The 24,801-nt window shown below is 39.9% G+C and overlaps 1 protein-coding gene across 2 annotated transcripts in view; it reads left to right on the top strand.

Annotated features, from left to right (window-relative positions):
- The window catches only part of LOC126354803 (huntingtin), a 472,584-nt gene that overhangs the window by 232,570 nt on the left and 215,213 nt on the right, over positions 1–24,801 (top strand). Inside the window, exons 26-29 of one of the 2 annotated variants that reach the window (XM_050004721.1) lie at positions 4,843–5,076; positions 10,981–11,186; positions 22,432–22,571; positions 22,679–22,901. In XM_050004721.1, the coding sequence (XP_049860678.1) occupies positions 4,843–5,076; positions 10,981–11,186; positions 22,432–22,571; positions 22,679–22,901 (803 nt within the window). Of the gene's footprint in view, positions 1–4,842; positions 5,077–10,980; positions 11,187–22,431; positions 22,576–22,678; positions 22,902–24,801 lie in introns of both variants that reach the window. The other variant, XM_050004723.1, reaches the window with a different exon arrangement.

The raw sequence follows: 24,801 nt of genomic DNA, 5'->3' as shown, positions 1-24,801 counted from the left end.
TTTGAACTGATAACTAGTTTCAGCTTTACAACAATCATTAGTTCTTATATGGAGGCAATGAAAAGGGCGACATGGAAGGGTCAGTGTGCAATTTAACCAATGTTTTTCAAAGAACGTAATATGAGAATAGCAGTGGAGAGAAACAGGACAGTGTTCTTCTCTGGTGGAAACCCAATAAGATCAAAAACTGGAACCGACAACAAAATCATTGAGGAAGTTACATATTTGGGCTTCCACAACATGTATCACAATATGCTGGATCCCATCACCACACTTACCCGATTTACATATTTCGTGCGAACAGCACAATCAGTACTTGGTCTCAAAGAATAGTAACGTCCATTAGTTACATTACAAAAGCTAATTACAGTATCTTTTTAGGAGTTAGTTGTTTACATGTTTTATGGATCATAATTACAAACTCTTACTATGATATGGAGCAGCCTAGTTTTACAATTATAGTACATCTTCTCAGTGGAAAATATGGCAACATGTTGACCAGTTATGTGATTTTTTAAGGGTTTATCTTTTTTTCATTCATGCAGTAATTTTTCCTTAATTATGTTTAATGTCTCTTTCACCTGTTAAAACAAACACATGAGTATGCGTTTGACTCCCCCCCTCCCCTCCCCCCCCCCCCCCCCCCCCCCCCACACACACACACACACACACGCACGCCTACGCCTACCACATCTTCATAAATTCTTCTGTGGAGAGTGAAAACTGGACTCTTATCACCTGCCCAAATGAAACAAATAGTGTCAACCAAAATAAAGTTCTCGCAATATTTAGTGAGTTCTTCATTGCTGGACTGTAAAAGTAGTGAAATATGGAAGAATGGCTGGCCATTCGGAGCATCATGCAAATAATAATGAAATACTGGAACAACTGCTTGCAGCACTCCAACACACATTTAAATTTAGGATAAGCAAAATGGCCAATAGAAACCATCAGACTGACAAAAACAGAGGTGCACCTAGAGAAGATGGAAGGCCCAATAAGGAGTCAAAACAACTCAACTGCCTATTCACACATTCCTTTTAGTGGCCAGCAAGCAAACATGTTGTTGTGCTGACTGTCTAAACTGGCTTCAATTCCATTTCACTTCTGCGCATTGTGTAGAGTTGAAGACAAGTCATTAATATGTAAAAGAGCATCGGAATATGAACAAATGCTGTTGATAGATACTGAAACACACGTTCTTTCAGATGGAATGGGAAGGGGAGACAGCCTGCGCATGCACTCACTGGAGATTCCATGCCGCACCGGTGGAGTGATTTCAAGAGAAAAGAATGCAGAACATGGCAACTAGGTACAAAGCCTATGCAAATTTTTAAACTGAACAGTTTCAACAGCAGTTGTGTGTGTTGATTTCAGAAGTGAATAGTTTCACAACTGGAGCAAAACTAAATGAAGTATGCACTGTTTCAAAAGAGTGTAAACCATTAACAACAGTGTAGGGAATTAAAAAGAAAATGAAAACTCTTATCATCTCAGTACTGTTCAGAAACTTTCGCAATAGGAGCCTCTTCTCTCACCTGCTCATCCACTTTTTGTTCCCAAATGACCATTCTCTTCTTTTTGTGTTGTTCATTTGAGCAAAATATATGTACCTTGAGGGAGTAAGCTCTATGAATATACTATACCGGTGCAGGTAGGGGAAACATTATTGGTTTTTGGAAGACAATGAATGTGTGCATATAGCCTCAGCAGCACATAGAAAAAGATAATATGTAAGCAACATGGTAGTGCGTTTAGAACTAAGGAGTGCCTCCTGAGCATGGTACTTTCAAATTGTTCATTAAATAGACAATTTATACTTAGTAAAATTAGTGTGTATTAAAATTTGTGACAATTAAAGGAAGATTAATCAGCTGAGCTGCAAATTAAGTAACTTTAACTAGGAAGAAGAGAGGTTATACTGGCAGTTAGGTTTCTTAAGGAAAAACAGGTACAGAAAAATAAACCAACTTATATTTCCTTTGTACACCTAGAAACAACATTTAATAATTTTATTGGGCAATAGATATTCAGAATGCTGAAGAAAGCAGTTCTGAAATACAAAGAAATCTTCTACAAAAATGAAACGACTATCATTAGGAATTTTCATTAGTAACATGAAGCAAAAATCAGAAAAGGACTCGAAACAAAGATGTACTCTCTCTTCTCTTATATTCAGTTCTTACATCCAGGAAGCTATAGACCAGGTTCATGAAACTATTGTGATGGGGGCCAGAGTTAGCGGGAGATAGATGTTCTGTGTTAACACTGATGGCATTGCTGTGGTCTTGGAAATGAAAGAAGACAGAGGGGGTCCTCACCACAATAGAAGTCATTTTCTGTAATGATTATGGTACGTGAATAAGCAAGCGGAAAACTAAAGCAATAGTTTTCAGTATTGAAGAAGGGTATCAAATTTTAAGAACAACAATTTGAAGAGAGGAGCTAGAAGTGATAGAGGAATTTACCTATTTGGGAAGAAGCATGCCATGGGATGGTAGAAGCTGGAAAGAAATTGTGGGTAGAATACTGCAGGCCAAAATTACATTTAATTTGAGAAAGAAATTACTCAACAGCAACAACACCAGCCTAGAACCAAGGAAACAGACCATGGAAGTGTTTGTTTGTAGACTGGCTATATATGGATGTGAATCTTGGAGAATAGGAAATCAAGAGAAGATGGCATGAAGTGCTGGAGATTTGTTGCTACAGAAGAATGATGATGATCACCAGAAGAGACAGAGTTACAAGTGAAGAGGTGCTGAGAAATTTCTGTGGAGGCACATCCAAACAAGAAAAGACCAACTCCAAACTCGTGGAACTCATTTTAAGCATCACTGGAACAATAGCAGGAGGATCTGTTGAGGGAGAGAATCACTGAGGATGGCCAACATGTAGCAGGTTATACATGATGTGGGATTCACCACATACCTGGAAATGAATAGGAAGGTGTACAGTAGAGAGGAACGGCATACTGCTGCAAACCAACCTCAGGATTGAACACTAAAGAGAAACAGAGAACTAGGAATAGTTAAACTGCGGAAAGGTTCACTAACAACACCTTGTTGCTCCAGAAATTTCATGAAGGGTCAAATTAACTTTAGAGAGACTATTAAAGATATCTGTTGCTAATATTTTGTGTGTGACTATTTATTATGTCGCAATGAGTGAAAGGCAAACAGTGATTGGCTGTCATGTGCGTGAATTGATTCCATATAAGATACTGTGTGGCTTTAACTAAAATAGAAACTAATTATTAAAGTTACATTCATTTTTCAATTTTTTTTGCAGAATCATAGTCCTGGTAGTTAGATTGAAGCATTAGTATGTTTTGTAGAAATGGTTAACATTTGAACCATTTCGACCCACAGGCCCAAGGCCAACATTGATATTGTGCCGCAACACCGCGTACTAGTAAATTTTGCCTCTAGCTCTTTTGTCATTATAAACCAAAGGTAATAGATCAGTGTGACTTGAGTAGATGTGCAGGATACCTCACAGACGTATGTATGAACTGTACCATCAAATCAGTGAGTTTGAAAGAGGGCACTTTATTGGCGTGAGAGAATATGATGCATCCATCCAGGAAATTGCAGCTCATATGGGATGAAGTGTTTCAGCAGTGCAACAAGTGTGTGCAGAATGGTTCACAGAAGGCCGTAGAACCCGATGAGATGGGTCAGGCCCCATCACCCAGACCACCCCCCTGAGAAGATCAACACCTCATCTGAAATAGGATTGCAGGACAGATCTGCATCTTCCTCAGCTGTGGCGTAACAATGGAACAGTGTAAAATGTCGCACACTATCAGGGGACACAGTCTATTGCCGTTAATTACGGCATGGGTTACAGGCACATCATCCACTTTTCCACCTACCTTTGACAAATGTGCAGAAATGTGCTAGATGACAGTGGTGTATGTAACAATGTCATTTGGGACAGGGATGGTATCAGATAGTGGTTTTGGACATGTTCTGTTTGTTTGAAAATGGTGGCCACATTTTGGTTTGCTACAGTCAGAGGGGGTGGCATCACAGTGGCCTTATGGTGTGCGGTGCTCTTGGGTACAACCACGAATCACAGTTGGTTCGTATCCAGGACATTGTGACCAGCGTCAGCTATATGAATGACATACTGCGAACTGTAGCCATACCCTTTCTGCACACCACCCCAGGTGCCATTTTCCAGCAGGAAAATGCACAACCATTTGTTGCGGAATGAGCACATGCCTTTCTGATGTCACAGGATATTAGCCTTTTGTCCTGGCCCACCGCATCACCAGACTTTTCACCAATTGAAAATGTGCAGGATAGGGTGAAACGATGAGTGCAGTGCTGTGACCCAATGCCAACCACCAAAGATGAACTTTGGAACAAAGTGAATGCAGTGTGAATGGCTATATCGCAGAACGCCATTTGCACCATGTATGTGTCAGTGCCATCATACATAGAACATCAGGGCCCATGGCAGACTCTGTGCCTACTAGGCCACAGGACGCATGCTGAAGTGATGTTATTGAAATGCTAATGTCCTTGTCCTGTGAATATGAACATCTCTAGTTGTTCAAGGTGTTTTCCCCCTCCTGATCACGAGTGTACAGTAATTTGCTCTCCTTGTCTAGTACTGATGTGTACCTTGTGGCATGTATAAACATAGAGGACTATGTTCCCATTTTCTCTAGCACTTTCTTTAGTGTTTGCTGTAAGCAGTGTGTACGTTGGCACTAAAAGCACAAGTCCTGGCTCTGATATGATGTTCATAGAAAGAAGCATCAAATTTCTCACTATTTACCTGTTTTGAGCTCCCAGCTAAGTTATAAATGATCACATGTCTGCACTGCAGGTGCTGGAGCTGCTGGCTTTGGTGCTAAGTGAGCGCGAGAGCGAGGAGCGCTGGCGGCGCTGGTCACGCCAGGTGGTGGATGCGGTGCTGCCGCTCCTCGCCAGCGGCCGCATCCGGCTCGAGTCCCGCGAGGCACAGCAGGCGCTCAACCGCGTCCTGGGAGCTGCCGCACCCAGTGTGCTGCGCCCCGCCGACCCCCTCCTGCGCTCTCTTTTTGCACCGTTCCCAAACCCGGTACTGTTCACTCACTCGTTTATTCATTTTTGCACCATTTCAATTCAGTATACAGTGGCAGTTCGTTCTTAGCCATATTCAGTTGTTGTCAGTAAAATATTACATTTAATTGTTCTGTTTGCTCCCGTCATTTTTGTGTTTCTGCTTGCAATATATTACTATCTATAATGTGTCTTGCATATTATAACAACAAAATCAACATATTGGGGTTGGCAGTCATGCTATATACACCCACAAAGTCCCAACCTTGAATCCCAAAAATGTATGTCACACATTCTTTATTTAGAACTTACTTATTTTTAAATATTTGAAGATGTATTTTACAGTGGTAGGTTGTGAAAATAGCAGTTTGGCTTGTCCTAATTGTGCTAATCGTCCCCAGAGGTGATAATGGAAGTTCTTTATTTGATGCATTTGTTTGGTGCACATGCCAGTGTCTGATGGACTGCGTCAAAGTTAAGTAAATTGTACTAATAGCAAGAATATTGTTGGTGGTTTTTATTTGCAGACTTTGTTGCATTACTCCTGTTTTCATAACTGTGTTGAAACATATAAGCAATGAAATTAAGGTAATATGGCTTTTAGACATCACTTAGCAAACATTGGAATTGAAGAGCTCCTTCACGAGTTGGAACAGGACGAAATGACAAATTGTCAGAAGACTGCTTATTCATTTAAGCTTTATGATGAAAACATTGCTGCAGATACAAAAGAAGGAACTGATTGTTAATGGGGGACTGACCTCAGATGTTAAGTCCCATAGTGCTCAGAGCCATTTTTGATTGTTAATGTAGCGCAGAAGTTCAAATAGTCAGATTTGTCTTTCCGCTCAACAGCCTGTCCTTCATAATGAGTTATGTGATTATGATGCACAACATGAATTACGTGTATTTGAGGAAACCAATGGAATTCAGGATCCTATCAACAAATTAACTGGACTGTTTCATGAAGTTTTTCCAATCAAAACACCTTAAAAATAAAATTAGAGACACGTATATACTCGAGTGATACCGCTCATGAACTTTGCTACCGGAACAAAATCAAACCAAATTTGTTGTAGTAGAAGTTGAGTAAACTGTAATACATGAAGCGCGTAAGTTATTTACAATTATTTTCCATATGTTTGCTGTGAGTAGACTTAATCTGAGAGATTATTGGTCTGAACATCCTGTGCTTGCATCAGCATCCGCTTGTCAGCTGATGTCGAGAGAGTTTTTATGATTTTCATCATGCTGAATGTGAACAACACTGCCTTTTACACTGTTGTATAAAATAAGGCCTTTTCAGGATTTTTTGCAGAATTGTGCAGTGTGTTTTTTTGTTGTGTGAAATCTGTCTGTAAATGAAATAATCTGTCCTTTTTGAGGAAGAATGGTATTTTGTGTGGTTATGAAAAACAATCCAGAAATATAGTAGATTAAACTGAACATTGTTAGTATTGCTTGAACTGGTTAATGTACAGTACTGAAATGTATACTGGCAAGAAAATCAGTTCTGTCAAATCTTTTCTGTTGAGGCTGTGTTCCTCTTACTTGAGAAATGGAAGTGTGTTGAAGAAATACAATGGAATTTGGAACAGTGATGAATAACAGAACAGACCTAGTAAGCAAATGAAAGGAGAAAACCCAATTCATCACATAAGAAACATTCTTTGTTTGAAGTGGAAAGACAAGTGTGATGTATAAAAAACACAACTAGAGGATGCAAAATCTCATGGGTTGAAAGGAAAAGTACTTAAAAAAAAGAGTCAGAAGATAACGTTAGATCATTTTACAGAGGTCTTTGTGTTCTCAAATTGCTATAAAAAGTTTCATACCAGTATAATACGTCTGATATGAAAAATTGAAGACAAAGAGAAACACTGTACAGTAAAACATGTTATTCAGTAATTAACTTTCCAACATGGGTTGGCAAAGGCAGCAGGACTCTAATTGATAATGTTTTCTTTGATGAACCTCAAAGTAAGAAAATAACTGTATCTTCAGTAACAAATGCTCTCTCTGTTCTTGATGCACAGTTAGTTAGAATAAATAATGTAGCACATTACAGTATGGCTACTCCTCAGTGGAAATCATTTAGAATAATTAATGATTCCGATACAAATGTTTTTAAGAATAGTTTACAGGAGATGACATGGGACGTAATTTATAATGACTCAAATGCCTACATAAAATTTAGTCTGCTCCATGATAAATTCATGTCATTATTTGAAAATAGCATTCCACATAAGCTAATCAGAAAGGACAGTAAACAGCCATGTAAAAAACCACGGATGACTAGAGGGTTTAAAGTATCTTGTAAAAGGAAAAGGGAAATGTATCTTTTGGCAAGAACGAGTAGGGATCCTGCAGTAGTAGCACACCACAGAAACTAGTCGAAATTGCTAAGAAAGATTATTAAAAAAAAATCAAAGAACACGCACACAATGTCAGATATCAGTATTTCCCACTACAGACCTAGACTATATGGAATGCGATGAAACAAGACACAGAACAACCAGCTACAGAACAAGACAAGATCACTATTGAAATGAATGGAAGGGTTATAAATGTTGAGTCACAGGTAGCAAATACAATTAATAATCATTTCTCAAATTTTGTAGAAAGCATAGGGACAAACAGTTTAAGAGCCAAATCACAGCTGTGTTGTAAATGCAACTTTCATAAAATTCATTCATATGAATGTATCACGAACTTGTCCTTCTGAAATTAAGAAAATTATACGTTTGTCAAAAATAAAAGCTCACCCGATTTTGATGTTGTTTCCAATAGAGTATAAAAATTTGTTCCCATGTAATAAGCCCAGTCCTATCTGAAATTTGTAATGCATCACTAACTCAGGGCATTTTTGCAAAGAGACAGATATATGCCACTGTTAAACCCCTCAGTAAGAAAGATGGTAAGAGAGCTGTCAATAACTACAGACCTGTTTCACTGCTGACATCATTGTCCAAAATATTTGATATGATGGTGTATTTTAGAATAGTATCTCACCTTAATAACAATACTCTCCACAGAAAATCACAGTTTGGGTTTCAGAAGGGTTGCTCTTATGAGAATGCCATTTACACTTGCACTTAACAGGTTTTACAAGCATTAAATAATAAAATAATGCAGGTTGATATTTTCTATGACCTCTCTAAGGATTTTCATTGTATGAATCACAGTATTCTCCTAGATAAATTGACAGTTTGTGGGGTTGATGGCATTGCCAAACAATGGATATTGTCATATCTAGCTAAAAGTATGCAGAAAGTCATACTTAAGTAATTCAAACAATATAGTCCAGGGACATAATTCTCACTGGAGAGAAATCACGTATGGGATTCCTCAATATTCAGTCTTAGGTCCACGTTGTTCCTCACACATGTAAATGATCTTCTGTCTAGTATACAACAAGCAGAATTAGTTCTTTTTGCAGATAACACTAGTAGTGCAATCAAGCCAAGCATATGTACAGGAACAGAAGAAATGGCAAACATAGTTTTTAAAAGTATCATTGACTGATTTTCTGCGAATGTTCTTGCCCTCAGTTTTAAAAAGACACAACATATTCAGTTCTGCACCTCTAGAGGTACTACACCAATGATAAGTGTGACACGTGGTGAGGAAACAATAAATAGGGCATAAAGTTCAAAATTCTTAGGGGTCCATATTGATGAGAATTTAAATTGGGAAAAACATGTTTTGAACTCCTAAAACAACTTAATTCAAGCGCATTTGCATGTATAATCATTGCGAATCTTGGGGAGAGACAAATCAATAAGTTGATGTATTTTGCATATTTTCATTCAATAATGTCACATGAAATAATGTTCTGAGGTAATTCATCTTCAAGAGAGAAAGTCTTAATTGCATAAAAACATTCTGTAAGAATAATATGTGGTGCTCATCCACAGTCATCTTGTAGACATCTGTGTTAGGAGTCGGGCATTCTGATTACTGTTTCACAGTATATTTATTCCCTCATGAAGCTTGTTGTAAATAATCCACTACAGTTCAAAAGGAACAATAGGGATGAAGTTTGTGAAAATGATTCTTTACAGTTCAAAAGGAACAACAGGCTACGTAATTACAATACCAGAAGGAAAAATGATGTTCATTACTCCACGTTAATGTTGTTTTTAGTGCAAAAAGGGATACACAGTGCTGCAACAAAAATTTTTTGATAATTTACCCAGTGATATTTTGTCTGATAGACAGCAAAGTAGAATTTGATAACAAACTGAGAAAGTTTCTATCGTGCAAAATGATTCGTGGAACATGTAACTAACTAGCTAAGTGTTTAGTAGAGTATGACAAACGATTTAAATTCAGTAGTCAACACCGTGCATTTATGTAGAAAATAAAAACTAATGGAAAACTATTAACATTTGTCTATTCCTGAAGAAGGAACAAGGAACTTTACTTGACACGGTTCTTGGAAGTATGAAGTGCTTTGGTAAATTTAAAAAGTCAAGTAATTCAAATGGGCAAAGTATACTGGTATTGTTCAGATTTCCAACCCTTCAGGCTCCATGTGTTAACTCCCTTACTGTGGGAGAAAGAGTAATCTACTAATGATGACTAAGAATCAAAGTCATTAAGACTCGGATAGGTCGCTCTCGTCCTGGAGACAGAGTGACCGTCCCTACCTTTTCAATCTTTCTCAGCCTATTTTCTGAGAAAGTAACTATTAGTTCTGAAAGACAGGCAGTATGAAACTTTTATATGCATTTATCAGCTTTTCTTACATTTAGGATTATGAAGGTAAGTACTGACCAAAAATTCCGTCTGATAATTTATTATTTTCCTTGACTGAATTGTCCTTTGATACAACATAATATACTTTCTGTTTGACAGCATACTGTCGCTGAATTGTTTATTAAAGGACAAAAAATATGTTCTGAAATTCATGTCAGACTCATCATGTATGTGGAGGTTTTTGCATGGGCACCAGCTGTGTTGGGAGATGGATGAAATACTTGAACTATAGGAAGACTACCATCCAAGATGAATCTCATAGTGATCACCCTTATTCCATCTCTGTGGTACATGACAAGGGAAGAGTTGATGACATTTTTAGAGAAGCTGTATGTATCAGTTTCAGTGAAATTGCAACAAAACTCGAATATGACAGTGCAGGAAATGATTCAAAACTTGGCTCATTGGAAATTTTGTGCATGTTGGATTCCAAGTTTATTAAACAAAATAATGAAAGCTGCTTCTGTCACTAAGAGCAGGGCACCACTTGGATTTGCAATTGAAAAAGAAACCAAAGACAGTGCTATATGCGAGAAAAACTATGGGCATTGCCATCTGAGATGCAGAGGATGGCATTCTGGTTGTTTATTTGGAACATGGATAGACCAGATATCCTGTCTGCTACATCGAGACTTTTTTTGAAGCTCCAGCCTGCACTATATGATGATTGCTATCGGAAGAAGATCATTGTGCTGTCTGATGACAGGCTGCCTGTGTCTCTCTAGAGAAAATTAGAATGTTTGGGAGGGAAAGTCTTCCAGATCCCACCTTCAGTCTTAACCTGGCACTCTCTGGCTACTATTCTTCCATTTTCTGAAAGAACTGTGGTGAGGTTAACACTACAAAATGCTGGAAGACATCCAAAAGTGATGCATAGGTGTTTTCAGGCAGTGAGAATAAACTTCTGCTGCGAATGATTTTTAAAGACTTAAAGAACTGTGGGGAAAACATGTGCAAGAAAGGGGAGATTGTACTAGAAAGAGGCAGAAACATTTCTGACTGAAAATGATGTACATGGTTTGTGTAAAAAATGAAAATTATTATTCATAACATGACTTTTAGTTGGACACCTACACTTCAAAAACAATATTACCCAATTTCTTGCTCAGTATAAATTTTATGTTTAATTGTACTTTATAGAGTCAGTGTGTCTGTCTGCCAGAACGGCTCCCTGGTAGCAGTGCAGCGGTGGCTGGGTGGGGTGTTGGCACTGGTGTTGCTGCTGCTGTCCCACGGCAAGGAAGATGCTGTCCTGGCCCGGCTGGAGGAACTGCAGCTGGCGCCCCCTCCGTCATCGCCTTGTGATCCCTTGAATGCTGCCGCTACAACTGCATCTTGTGGGATGGATCCAGACCAGGCTGTTGCCAGGTATTTAAGACTGTTTCTTAGGAGTAGAAATATCATAGTTTATAACAACAATATGGAAAGGATAGTTGACTACTCAGCACCCAGAGGAGGTGTTGAATCACTGACAGGCAGAATGAAAAAGAACTCTTCAAATATTTCGGCTTTGGCATAAAGGCACTCATCACAAGTAGAAAACACACACAATCACATAAGCATTATGCACACATGGACAATCTTTCCTCCAGGTGCCAAGACAAATCTGCAAACTGCATCTGAGGTGTGCAGCAATCCGGGTAGTGGGAAAATGGAATAGTCATCAGGACGTGTGGCCTCATAGCAGGGTAAAGAGGGAGTATGATGCTAGTGCTGCCTGCGGAAGTGTGCAGGGACGTGATGGAGATGTAGTGAGAAGGTAGAAGTAAGGAAGGGGAAATTACTGTGCAATTGCTCTGACGGGAGAGTCGGTGTGTGTTACTGGATTAGGAGAAGGGAAGGGGATACACAGGTGGAAAATAGGGACTAATGATGGTTGAGTCTAGGGGAATCACAGAAATGAAGTATACATCGCCAGCAGAGTTCCCACCTGCACAGTTTAGAATAACTAGTGCTGGTGGGAAGAGTCCAGATGGCACAGGCTGTGACTTAGTCATTAGAGAGAACTACATTGTTTTGGGCACATGTTCAGCAACTGGGTGGTCCAGCACAAACTGCTTGTCAGTAGTCATGTGCGTGTTTATTGCGGCCCAGTGGTTGCAGGTAAGATTGAAGATCAACTGGCTGCTTTCACAGGTGGTCCTGCCTCTGGTGGGGTAGGGGATACCTGTGGCTGTACTGAAGTAGTGGTAATGGGAGGACGTATGGGATATGTCTTGAGTCTAAGCCTATTACATGATTATGGGGCATGTGCAATGTGTTAGGGGCAGAGGTGGAGTAGGGACTGAAAACAATATTGCACAGGTTGAGTGGGAAGCAGAATACCACTGTGGGAGGGATAATTGGTGGTTGGGGGTGGGTTGGGGAGGGGGGTGACAGAAGGTAGGACCTTGCTCATTTCAGTGTGCAAAGAGAGGTAGTTGACCTCTGGTGGAACATGTGGTTCAGTTGCTCCAGTCTTGGTTGGTACTATGTCATGAGAAGAGTGCTGCTTTGTGGCTGGTCAGTGGTTACGTCATAGTTGATAGGTGTTTGGGGAGCCAAGGCGTGGAAGATCTGTTTCTGGACAAGGTTGAGAGGGTAATTTCAGTCTGTGAAAGCCTCAGCAAGATCCCTGGTATATTTTGAGAGGAACCGCTCATCACTGCAGATGTGATGACAATGGGTGCCTAGACCATGTGGGACTTCTTGGTGTGAAATGGGTGACATTGGTGAAAGTGGAAGTACTGCCAGTGGTTAGTGGCCATAATATACCGTATTTAGTCGAATCTAAGCTGCACTCGAATCTAAGCCGCACCTGAAAAATGAGCAAGGGAAAAAAAATTTCCCAAATCTAGGCCGCATCTGAAATTTGAGACTCGAAATTCAAGGGGGAGATCAAAGTTTTAGACCGCACCTCCAAATTGAAACAAAGTTGGTCCATTGTAACATGAGACACAATTTAGGTCGAATGGATGAAGATACAGCTACAGTAGTTTGGTTCGAGTCGTAAGCTCAACATGTAAGCTTTATCAAGTAGCCATTGGTATGTGTCAGGCGCTCAGTCCATATTTATAAGGGTACTCTTCCTTTTTAAATGTTTTGTCTGGTTTGTATCGATCGCTTATTTTGCTTTAATCAGATCAGTGCCATTCTCTTTGTTGTAGGTGTTTATGTCACTCTAAGCTGAAAATGCATTATTGTACTGTGTCATGCATTGTTTGTCGCATTCTGATAATGAGTGATTACGACCTGTCGCCACTCGAGACATGTCTTGCTTTTGTGCGCACTACCGCCACTTACAGTAAAAAGAAGAGGGGAATTGTCACATAAGCGAAAGAATGACAAGAGACTGTTATTTGTTATTACTTACACTGCTGCTTTCTTTGATAATGATCAACAAGAACCAAATAATAGACAGCATATGATAGATGTTCTGAACGAGAGTTTAGCGAAAATTTTTCTCCATTTGAAAATCCTTGCAGACGCCTGTTTAGTACATAACATTCTGCATAGAAATTAGAGTCATCTTAGATTTAAAAATCTAGTCAGTTGCCGTGTTTCATTTCTGACTGTATCGCTATCCAGCATAAGAATAATACGAATATAATAATGACATGATACGTATATTCTTCCGCGCTTGCTGGTGTCTCAATCTAGTTTCCTAGTTTATTATGCAGATGGGATTTAAATGAGATAGCACCAAATATGAAAGAATACATGGCATAATGTTTACATTCTTCTACCTTTTCTTGTAGTTTATTTATTGGCGCAGAGGTTTTGGCACCAGTATTTATCTTTGTGCCTGCAAAGCATGGCTGTGTAGCGCTACATATATTCGATGGCAGAAGTTAGTTGTGGCGGCACCTACCAACATTTTTCAGAACTTCTGCTTACTCTGCACTCAATTCTAAGCCGCAGGCGGTTTTTTGGAGTACAAAAAGTGGATAAAAAAGTGCGGCTTAGATTCGAGTAAATACGGTAGACAGATGTATACTCAGGGGCTTCAGATACGTTATGTCCAGGAAGGTGGCTTGTTAGGTAGAGGAGAACCAACTGAAGTGAATGGGGGAGAGGGTGTTGAGGTTCAGGAGGAAAATGGTTCCCTCACTCTTAGTCTAGATCATGACCATGTCATCAGTCAATCTGAACCAAATGAGAGGTTTAGGTTTCTGGGTGGTTAGGTAGGATTCCTCCAGATGGCCCTTGAACAGGTTAACATAGGTTGGTGACTTGCATATACCTGTTGCTGTACAACAGGTTTATTTGTAGGTGGTGCATTCAGTTGAAAAGTAATTGTGGCGGGGATATAGTTCATGATGATGACCAGGAAGGAGGTTGTAGGTTTGCAGTCAGTTGGGTGTTCATAAAGATAGTGTTCAGTAGTGGCAAGGCTGTGTGCATTGGGGATGTTGCGTAGATGGAGGTGGCTTAACCTCAGTCCCACAGAAGTATCAGTCCTTTCCGGAGGCATTACCTTTTTCCCTTTCTCAGATTCCATCACTGTGGGTTCATTGATTTTAGATTACATTAGATGTACTTTTTGTTCCAGTGGATCCATAATGAGGAGATCCTCCAAGATTTAGAACATGACAGAAAAATGAGAATACTCATTAAATATTTACAAGGAGAAACAAATATGTTAATATATCTTCAATATGTCCCAAGTGAATGTGCATGGAAAAAAAATCCAAGCACGTTTTTATTTCAAAGTAATAAATATCATATCATAAAACAAGTAAATGTACGATACACTTAAGTGCATATGATAATTTTTGGGCTTTTGCAGCCATGCATAATTAAATAGAAAATCATTTTACACTGCTTATTCATAGTGATCACATTACTCCACTGAGTTTGCATGGAAGTCAGCTTGCACTAATACTCTGTCATCTGGAAAAATTGGGTTCTCTGCCAGTAATCCGCACTTTACTTGAAAATGTGACTCGCAGTGTGCTTCATGAAGCTGAATCCAGTATGGAACAGGTCAGTATTTATGCCTGTGTGGGTCTAGGCACACTGTCATTGCTCTGTGCCCCACCAGGTGTTCTGTCTGACATATGTTCTGGCTATTAGCAGCAGCTGTAGTATTTTCTAGCCACAGCTGTTCTGGTCATTGTGCACATACATTTTTGCTGTTGACAGTTAATAATATTGTTGTCTGATGTTCTGTTCTACTTCCAAGTTGTACTGGGCATTCAATTTCTGATTGCTGTCATTTAAGCTTTCCTGTGGACTATGCTGTTCCATTACCATAGCTTTCCACATTAGCTGCTCTGTCTGAGGTACATGCCTGATAGGGGCAGCTGTCTGATTATTTTCTGGCCACTGGTGTTCAAATTGCCATTCATTCTTGAAATGACAGACTTTAGGTATTTGATCTGCTGTCTAAAGTACCACTGTCTGTGCGGCCTGTGTTGGTTGTGCTGGGTTATTTGCTCTGTCACCATTTACAAAGTTATGTCCCTCGGAGTTTGGTGTTGCCTCCATTGTGTCTTTAGGAGGTAGAGTGCCAGATTGTAGGTGGAGCAAAGCATACATCCTGTGTCACAGTTGATAAGCTTTACTTGTGTGGATTCTTTAATAACACTTTCCAAGTACCTGTGAGTGTGTGTGTGTGTGTGTGTGTGTGTGTGTGTGTGTGTGTGTGTGTCAGAATCTTGACATCATCATAATTCATTGAATGATTTAGTTCCAAATGGTGTTCTGCTGTAGCTGACTTAGAAACCTGTTTGAGTCTGTTGTGTCATTGGTGCTCCTCACACTAACGGTTCTGGTGGTTTGGCCGATATATTACATACTGCATTCTCATGGTATGTGGTAATTGCCAGTGCCTGTAGACCCATATCATCCTTCACGTTCCCTGATAGAACCTTAATCTTGTTTTGTGTTCAGAAAATGTTCTTGACATTATATTTGAGAATAATAATGCTGATTTCGTCACATATTGGTCTGGCATATGGCAAAAAAGTGGCCTTCTTTGCTTCTTCTTGCACTTCTAATGACCCCTCTGACAGAGAACAGGGTACAGTGCCCTCTGAATATCTCTGGAAGAATATCTGTTTTTGTAGAACACAGACTGTAGGTGCTCTTTCTCCATAGTGAAGTTGTCTAGATTCGAAAGTTTCTTGCCTAGTAAACCAGAATTTTGAGTATACTTGACTTTTCTTTTGTGCTGGATGGTGGCCACTACTGACTTGCAGGTACAGATCAGTGTCAGTTGGTTTTTAGTGAATACTGTGACCAAAACTGCCACCTGCCTTCCTCTGGATAAGAACATCTAAGAGTGGGAGTTGTACCGTTTCCAGTGGGAATTTTGGGTTAGGGTGGAGTGACTTCAGATATTCCAGGAAACCAAGGGGCATTTCCCTGCCATGTTGGCAAATAATGAAGATGTCATTCTTGAAGATTGCGAGTTATGTTATCAGATTACGTGAAGTATGATGTGGATTACCAACAGAAACCTTGTTTTTCTTAGGTGACAATGCCAAGCCGGGAAAGCCTTAAGGCCTACAATATTCACGTTATATGATATTATTAGTAAGATATACACGTCAAGGGTTTATTAAAATCAATGGTGTAGGAGGATTTGGCCATTAATAAACCCTTTACGCTTCCCTTAAACTGAATATTATTATTAGTAAAACTTTTTTATGGCTGCTGGCAAGTTACTGAAAATGAGTGTTCCTGATTAATGGACAACTTTCTGGTACGGAAGTAAGTGATTATATAAGTCTTTGTGAATATTATTCCTATTTGTGTTATTGATTGCATTAACTGAGTTGTTAGTTTGAAAAAGAGATGTATTTTAATGACGAATTTTATTATTGATGATGTACTCTCATATGACATTATGGAATGAAAGTAAACATAGTAATCCAGCTTACTTATTTTTATATTATGTATGTCTGGCAACATTTGCATTGCGGATAGAAGTTTGTTTAGACCCCTTTGTCCTTTTCATGATCGCTAGAGTGGAAACACTTTTTCGCCACTAACCCCATCAGTCAAACTCAATCCACAACCATACTGAACCTTACATGATTTAACTTATTCCTCCAACTGTAATCCATACCCACTGCCCCCAAATCTCCAAATTAACTTTCCAGAATATTCTAACCTTGAACCTTGCCTCACCATGATTCCTGCAGTCCCTCCACATGGGAACCAACCTCACATCCACAGAAAGAACCAAAATCCACCACCTAAAATCTGACCCCGTTTTTATGATCCTGCTTACCAAAAAAGACTCCATCATTGTGATTATGAACCGCAGGGACTATCTCGTGGAAGGGATCTGCCAGTTGTCATATTTCTCACTGTACAAGCCCTGCCACCTAGACTTCATTCCAGGTGTTAGCTAGAATCTCCATTTCCTCCTCAAATCCTTAGCACTGTCCCAAGCCTCACCCCTAAATCTCTCTGTCTCCTCACCCCACCACTTCCAGCACTCATACCTTCTACATGCTTTGTAAAGTAAACAAACCCTACCACTTAACAATGCCTGATGTAGCCATTTACTCTTTACCCACAGACAGAACACAGCTGTTGTGGACAAACACTTTCAGCCTATTGCCTGTAACTTACCCTCCTTCATAAAAGATGACAACCATTTCCTGCACCAAATCTCCACAGTTCCTGTTCCTTTACCACTTGGCACCCTCCTAGTCACTGACGATGCCACCTTACTATACACAAACAACGCCAATGTCCATGGTGTTCCTGCTGTTGAATACTATCTTTCTCAGTGCCTGACAGACTCCAAACGTACAACTCCCTTCACTGTTACTGTGCCTAACTATATCCTCACTCACAATTACTTTTGATTTGAAGGTATCACCTACAAACAAATCTGTGATTCAGCAACGGGTGTTTGCAAGTCGCCATCCTATGCTAACCAGTTCAACGGCCATCTGGAGGAATCCTACCTAACCACCCAGAACCCCAAATCTCTCACCTGGTTCAGATTGACTGACAATGTGTTCATGACGTAGACTAAGCGTGAGGGTACCATTTTCCTCCAGAACCTCAACACCCTCTCCCCCACTCGCCTTAGTTTTCCTCTACCTAATGAGCCACCTTCCTGGACATCACTTCTGTCTCTCTGATACCTCCATTTATAACTCTGTCCATCTTAAGGCCAGTAACCATCAGCAGTACCTCCACTTTCACCCATTTCACACCAAGAAGACACATACGGTCTAGCCACGTGTGGTCATCACATCTGTAATGACAAGCAGTTTGTCTTGAAATATACCAGGGATCTCACTGAGGCCTTCGCAGACTGCAGTTCCCCTCTCAACTTTGTCCGGAAACAGATCTTCAATGCCTTGCCTCCGCAGTCACCTACCGCCGGCTGGTCGCGGCGGAGGTTCGAGCCCTCCCTCAGGCATTCGGGCGTGGGTGTGTGTGTTTGTCCTTAGGATAATTTAGGTTAAGTAGTGTGTAAGCTTAGGGACTGATGACCTTAGCAGTTAAGTCCCATAAGATTTCACACACATTTGAACACACCTACCACCTATAACGTAACCACTGTCCAGCCACAGAGCAAAACTCCTCTCATCGCTCAATACCATACAGGACTGAAGCAATTGGATCACTTGCTCCATCAGGAGCCGACTACCTCTCATTGTGCACTGAAATGAGCAGTTTCCTACCTTCTGTCGCACCCAGTTATCACAAAGTGGTATTCTGGTATTCTGCTTTGAACTCAACCTGTGCAATATAGCTTTCCATCCCTACTCCAACCCTGCTCCTAACCCGTTGTCACATGGCCCATAACCCTGGAATAGGCCTAAGTCACAAGACCTGTCCCATACATCCTCCCATTACCACCTACCCCAGACCAGTCACAGGCATCCCTCACTCCATCAAAGACAGGGCCACCTGTGAAAGCAGCGAGGTGATCTTCAGACTTTGTTGCAGCCATTGGGCCGTATTCAGCATGCACATGACTACTGCAAGCATGTTGTTCGAATGAATAAGCAGTGATGAACTGTGGCCAAGAGAGAGCTGGACCACCCAGCTGCTGAACATGTGCCCAATTCAATGTGGTTCTCTTTAATGAATAATTCACAGGCCTGTGCCATCTGGATTCTTCCTACTAACATCAGTTTTTCTAAACTGTGTAGGTGGGAACTCTGACTGCAATGTATCCTTCATTCCTGTGATTCCCCTGGCCTCAACCATCATTAGTCCCTGTCCTCCTCCTCCTTCTCCTCCTGCCTATCACCTTCCTTATTTCTACTTGAGTAATAAACACAGCTTTTCTCTCATCATAGCAATTGCCTAGTAATTTCCCCTTCTCTACTTCTACCTGCTCCTGTATCCCCCACCCCTTTCCCTGCCTCCACCCACACCCACTACATGTCCCCACCACATCCCCGCACACTTCTGCAGGCAGCATTAGCATCATTCTCCCTCCTTACCTTGCTATGACTCCTCACCTCCCCATGACTATTCCATATCCCCACTACCCGGATTGCTGCACACCTCAGACGCAGTTTTCAGCGGGGCCTTAGCACCTGAAGGCAATTTTGACCAGGTGTAATGCTTGTGTGAATGTGTGTTTTCTACTTGTAATGAAGGGCAATGTCTGAAAGCAGAAAACATTTCTAGCATTCTTTTTCATTCTGCCTTTCTGCAATTCTATTTTTTCAATATTATTGTTATTCTATCCTGCACTTTCCACTGTTCATTACCACAATTTATGCAATATGCCAGAGCTTTCTTTCGCAACTTTTCAACTTCATATTTACTGAGCACTTTTCAGATCTTGTGACATCATTACTTTGCACTCTTTGTGTGAAATTTGTGATTTGAAGTTTCATTTCTACAGAAATTCTTGATTCTTCTCTTTTCATTGGTTGTCACTGTTGTTCTTTTGAACCCATATTAGTTGTTTGTATAGCGGTCCTCAGCTTGAAAAATGACTTCCTGCAGCTCTGCCCATTAGTCTACTTTGTGTAGGTTTCTTCCTATCTGCACTAATACTGCAATATACCTCCACCTGAACTTGTTTGCTAGAGGGTCAGTACTTGGTCTCCCGTGATAATTTTTATTCCTCACATATCATTTCCTAATGGAGCTGCCTATTGCTTGATCTCTCAGAATATGTCTTTATCAACTGACCCCTTCTTTAAGTCAGGTTGTGTCACAATGTTCTGTACTTCCCAGTTCAGTTCAGTTTAGTTCCTCTTCATTAATCATTTGATGTACCCAGATATAATCTTCAATGTTCTTCTGTAACACTACATTTTGAAACCTTTTATTCTCCTTTTTCTGCACTGTTTGTTGCCCACATTTAAATTCCATATAAGGCTAAACTCCAAACAAATACGTCTGGCAAAGGCTTCCTAACATTTAAGTTTGTAGTTCTCATTTTCAGGAAAGCTCTTCGAGCTGTTGCAGCCTACATTTTATTTTTTCTTTACGTCTGCCATATTCACTTATTTTACTGCCCATGTAACAAAACTGATCTACTCATTATAGTATCTCATTTCCAAATCTAGTTCTTCCAGTAGCACCTGACTTAATTTGACTACAGTCTATTACCTGTGTTTTACGTTTGTTGATGTTCATCTTATAACTTATTTTCAAGACATGATCCATTCTGTTCAGTAATTTCGAAGTTCTTAGCTGTCTTTGTCAGATAACAGTGCCATTGGTGAACATTAAAGGTTTAATTTGTGTTCTTTGAACTTTAATTCTTATGGATTTAATGTGCCAGAAAGTTTCAAATCAGCAAACTCTCTGCTTTAAAGTGGAAGTTCATTTTGGAAATGTAGGGAGAATTTCACTTGGCCACGGATGATGCATTTCATTGCAGTATCCTTTTTTTTTTTTTTTTTTTTTTTTTTTTGAAGTGATAGCCCCACAAGATATTTGGGAGAACTTTGAAGTTTGGAAGGTAGGAGAACAGGTGAAACTTCCTGGCAGATTAAAACTGTGTGCCAGACCGAGACTCAAACTCGGGACCTTGCCTTTCGCGTGCAAGTGCTCTACCAACTGAGCTACCCAAGCACGTGCTTGGGTAGCTCAGTTGGTAGAGCACTTGCACATGAAAGGCAAGGTCCCAAGTTTGAGTGTCGGTCCGGCACACAGTTTTAATCTGCTAGGAAGTTTCATATCAGCGCACACTCCACTGCAGAGTGAAAATCTCATTCAGGACAATAGGTATTGGCTGAAGTGAATCTGTGAGGCAGAGTGTGAGTCATGCTTGGATAGCTCAGTAGAAGAGTTTGTCTTGAAAGGCAGAGGCCCCAGGTCCTAATCCCAGTCTGGCACTTAGTTTTATTATACAGGAAGTTTTAGTTTACTCAGTTTATTTACTTTCTATCTTCTAAGTTATTTGTTGGTTATCGAAAAATTAGCCAGTATTTCCAGAGAGCACCCAGTTGTGAATCTCATCAGGCTTCAGAGAGCCTCTTGCTCTGCACCCTCTACCAGTTTATCATCTGATCTCATATATGCATCTCAGAATCATATTCAGGCTAGTATTTAGAGCCTAAATGTTCTGTCTGACCACGAGGCACTCCAGTTGATATATTCTCCCACCCTTTACTGGGTGTATTGTCAAAAGCTGATGTTGAAACCAGAAGCCATTCTCTTATCTTGTTTTTTTTCCAGTGAATCCATATTCTTCTGAAATTTGTCTCTGTATAACATTTCATCTTTCCAGGACTGTGACATATTTTATCAGTAATTGAATTTCCACATGTTTCGTAATTTGTCATGTAGTGATGGATACTTCAGACGTGAATTCAACTCTGATAAGAATTGGTTGCATTGTTAATAGTCACCCACCCAGTTCTCCACCTTGGCTTACCGTATATCTTCGTTCTCTGACCATTTCAGTTCTCTCATTCTTACCGTGTCTGCCAACATCCTGTCTGTCTCCCTTTCTCTCCAGATTTTCCAATTCCCACTTAACATTCAAATTTAAAACATTCCCCATTCCAGTTCATAGTATCAAGCTAAGCAGTTTTGACTTGGGAGGTCCCGATGGGGTCATTAGTATATTGCTATCAGTATTTGGAAAGCAAATTACCATCATGAGCTTATTTTTGTATTTTAAGGGAAATAAAGTATGATTATTATTTACAATATATTGTGAACACACCTTGAATGTTGTTTAGGGAGATTTACCTTGTTAGTCACCAGATGTTGTCATGTAATGCTTATTTATTAACATTTTGTTTAGCTGCTATTTATAGTTGATTTGCTTTGTTTATCTTAGCATGCAAATGGAATTCATGAATGCCTCTTGAAGAGGTATTCTTTCTGTTTTCTGTTACCTATCCATAATTTACCTTAATTACAATGCTGGAACCCTGAATTTCAAGTTTCATGGTTCTACATCAGTTGCTTCATATTGCTGTAAGCCCAGTCACTGTAAATGCTGTCGCAGAGTATGATCTCATTATGTATGTGAGTGAGTGCAGTTCAGGTACATATAACTGTCTGACCTGACTAAATTTTTTGATGATTGATAAAATGTTGTTGAATAATCAGCTAAGTGTTGATTTGTCTTGTGTGCCCTCTTCTTCACCAAAGAATGTAACTCAGCTGCCTCCTAAGACGATTTTTTTAGTGAAATCCTGTGCTTGTATTATTTCTCAATCTTTTTGTGTAGGTTCCTACTCAGAGTTATTAGTGTGGTTGGCAAACGGATTCATAAAGAAGCCTTCAATGCAGCAGCTGACCCTGCCTGGGATTACCTACAGGAGCAGTTTGCTCACTTCCTGCTGTACTGTATATACATGTTTGAATCAGGTAGGTTTTGATTTGAAAGATAAAATGAAAATAGTTCCTATTAATTACAGTTTCATGTGAGATGTTCACTTGGTCCATGTACTGTCTGAAAAATGTTTGTTTTCTAGGTAGCTACTGTAAGGTTGCCACAGCAGCCATGGAGATGGTGCAAGTGAGTCCAACTGACAGCCTGGTCGGGAACATGAATAAGATATTTTTGGAACTCGCTGCTCGCTGTCCTCTATTAACGTTCTTGTGGTGCTACCTTTTAATTCTTCTTGGTTACTGTGATCGCAGTTTCTGGGCCAGCATTCTTCGTACAAAGCCAGTTCCTTTACTGATGGATGAAGGGTTAGTCTCTTCTCTTATTTAATCAGTATTTGCGATTAAAATGAATTACTGTCAGTTCCTGCGGATATTTCTTAAAGACATTATGAAGACAATGTAGTATGTAGCTGTAGTTTATATAACCTTATATATGTGTATTAATGGTGGTGGCTCAATAGGTGCATGCTCAAGGAAGGAAAGTTTTAGAATATAACCTCTTGTATTGTAACCTGGGAGACATAAAATTTTATTTGAGATACTCAAGTCATGGCAGCCACAAGCAATTACTAAGACCGTGTGTATAGAGGCATGGTGTGGATTTTTAAGCACACTGGTGTATCTGGCTTCTGGTTTTCAAAAAATGCACAAGTCTTCCACAATGAGATGACAAGGACAGTGATATTATAAACTGCTAACCTGTATTTAAAACTCTCGTGTTGTTGTGTGTCTGCCCCGCAGCATGCAACAGATCAGTTTAACGTCAGTCTGTTGTGAGTCACTGTCTGCTGTCGATGAATAAAGAGCGAAGCATGAAAGGAAAATAGTGACAAGAGTCCCAGGTTTGTCTGGTATTAGTTGGATTGTGACAAAAAGTGTTGGATGAACTGTTGCGATCTCCTACTATGTAAACATTGTTGTTGTTATTATTATTGGGGAAGCTGGAGTGCCTGGAGTTGCTGCTTGTGCTGCATCTTCTGATACTGTATAATTTTACAGTAATTGAGTGTGACATACTATTAAAATATGCTCACATCACATTTGTGCTAGCCATTACCAAAATCTGGATCTGAACATGATTTATTAAGCAAGAGACAAATCTTGATTTATGAACAAGAACCCACATGCAAGTAGTGAGACTAGTGTAGCTCATTCTCTTTAACTTGACGATGCAGGAAATAACACTGTCAGAGAATGTGTGGGTAGAATGACCAGATCTGTTATATAGTTTTTGTAAAAGTGTTATATCCACAAGTTAGAAAAAAAGTAACTGCATGCATGCTGTAAGGTCTCATCCATTGTTGTACACCATTAATTGCCTCTGTTGAAAATCAGCCTCACTTGCTAACAATATTCCACCTATAGTGGCATCCTCTGCTTGTGATGAAACATATTCGATTTCATTGGGCAGCCAAAATCTTGGAAGTCAAGTAGAACACCAGAGACCAAGCAACCATTTCTCTTACTGTTGTGTTCTGCAGTGTGCTGCGCAGCAACACAGCAATTGTGGGCTTCTGTAATCATTTATTCTGACTGATATGTTGATGTCATCTGTGTAAGTATAAAATGCTGGACAAAACTTATGCATCCATTGACAATGTTATGAAAAAGATAATTGCTAATCACCATGTAGTGGAGATGCTGACCCGCAGCTGCTTTTGCTCAAACAGGTCTTCATCAGAATTAGACAGCGCATACGCGTGCGCGCTCCACACACACACACACACACACACACACACACACACACACACACACAGCACTCATACGTGCACACACGTGACACCCCCCCCCCCCCTCCCCTTATTTATGATAAGTGTTTTCTTCAATGCAAAATGTTGCAGTGGTGATACCACATAAGCAATTGTTGAAATGGAGCTTCTGCTAATCGTTGGCGAGCACAATGTGCACAAAAGTCTGAATTTGAATGTCAACATGAAAGAAAGCAGTTTAAGAATTGAAAAAAATACAAAGTGTGTTTCACAACAGAACATAAATATTTTCTTTTTTTAATATAACAAGATTGAAATCACCATGTGTCCAGTTAAAAGGGTCAGATTTGTGTATGAATTTCAGTCTGATAGGGATTGCCAGTTGTGAGATTCTGATAAAACCATCTGAAAGTGAGTAAGCAAGAGACCCACTTAAGAAGAGCTGTTCTGTTTCTTATGGTAATACTTTCAATCTGTTTGTAACTGATTGCAGAACT

Source organism: Schistocerca gregaria, chromosome 3 (assembly GCF_023897955.1).
Source record: "Schistocerca gregaria isolate iqSchGreg1 chromosome 3, iqSchGreg1.2, whole genome shotgun sequence".
Classification (NCBI taxonomy): domain Eukaryota; kingdom Metazoa; phylum Arthropoda; class Insecta; order Orthoptera; family Acrididae; genus Schistocerca; species Schistocerca gregaria.
Note: the sequence above shows the minus strand (reverse complement) of the source record. Positions and strands in the feature narration are given on the sequence as shown.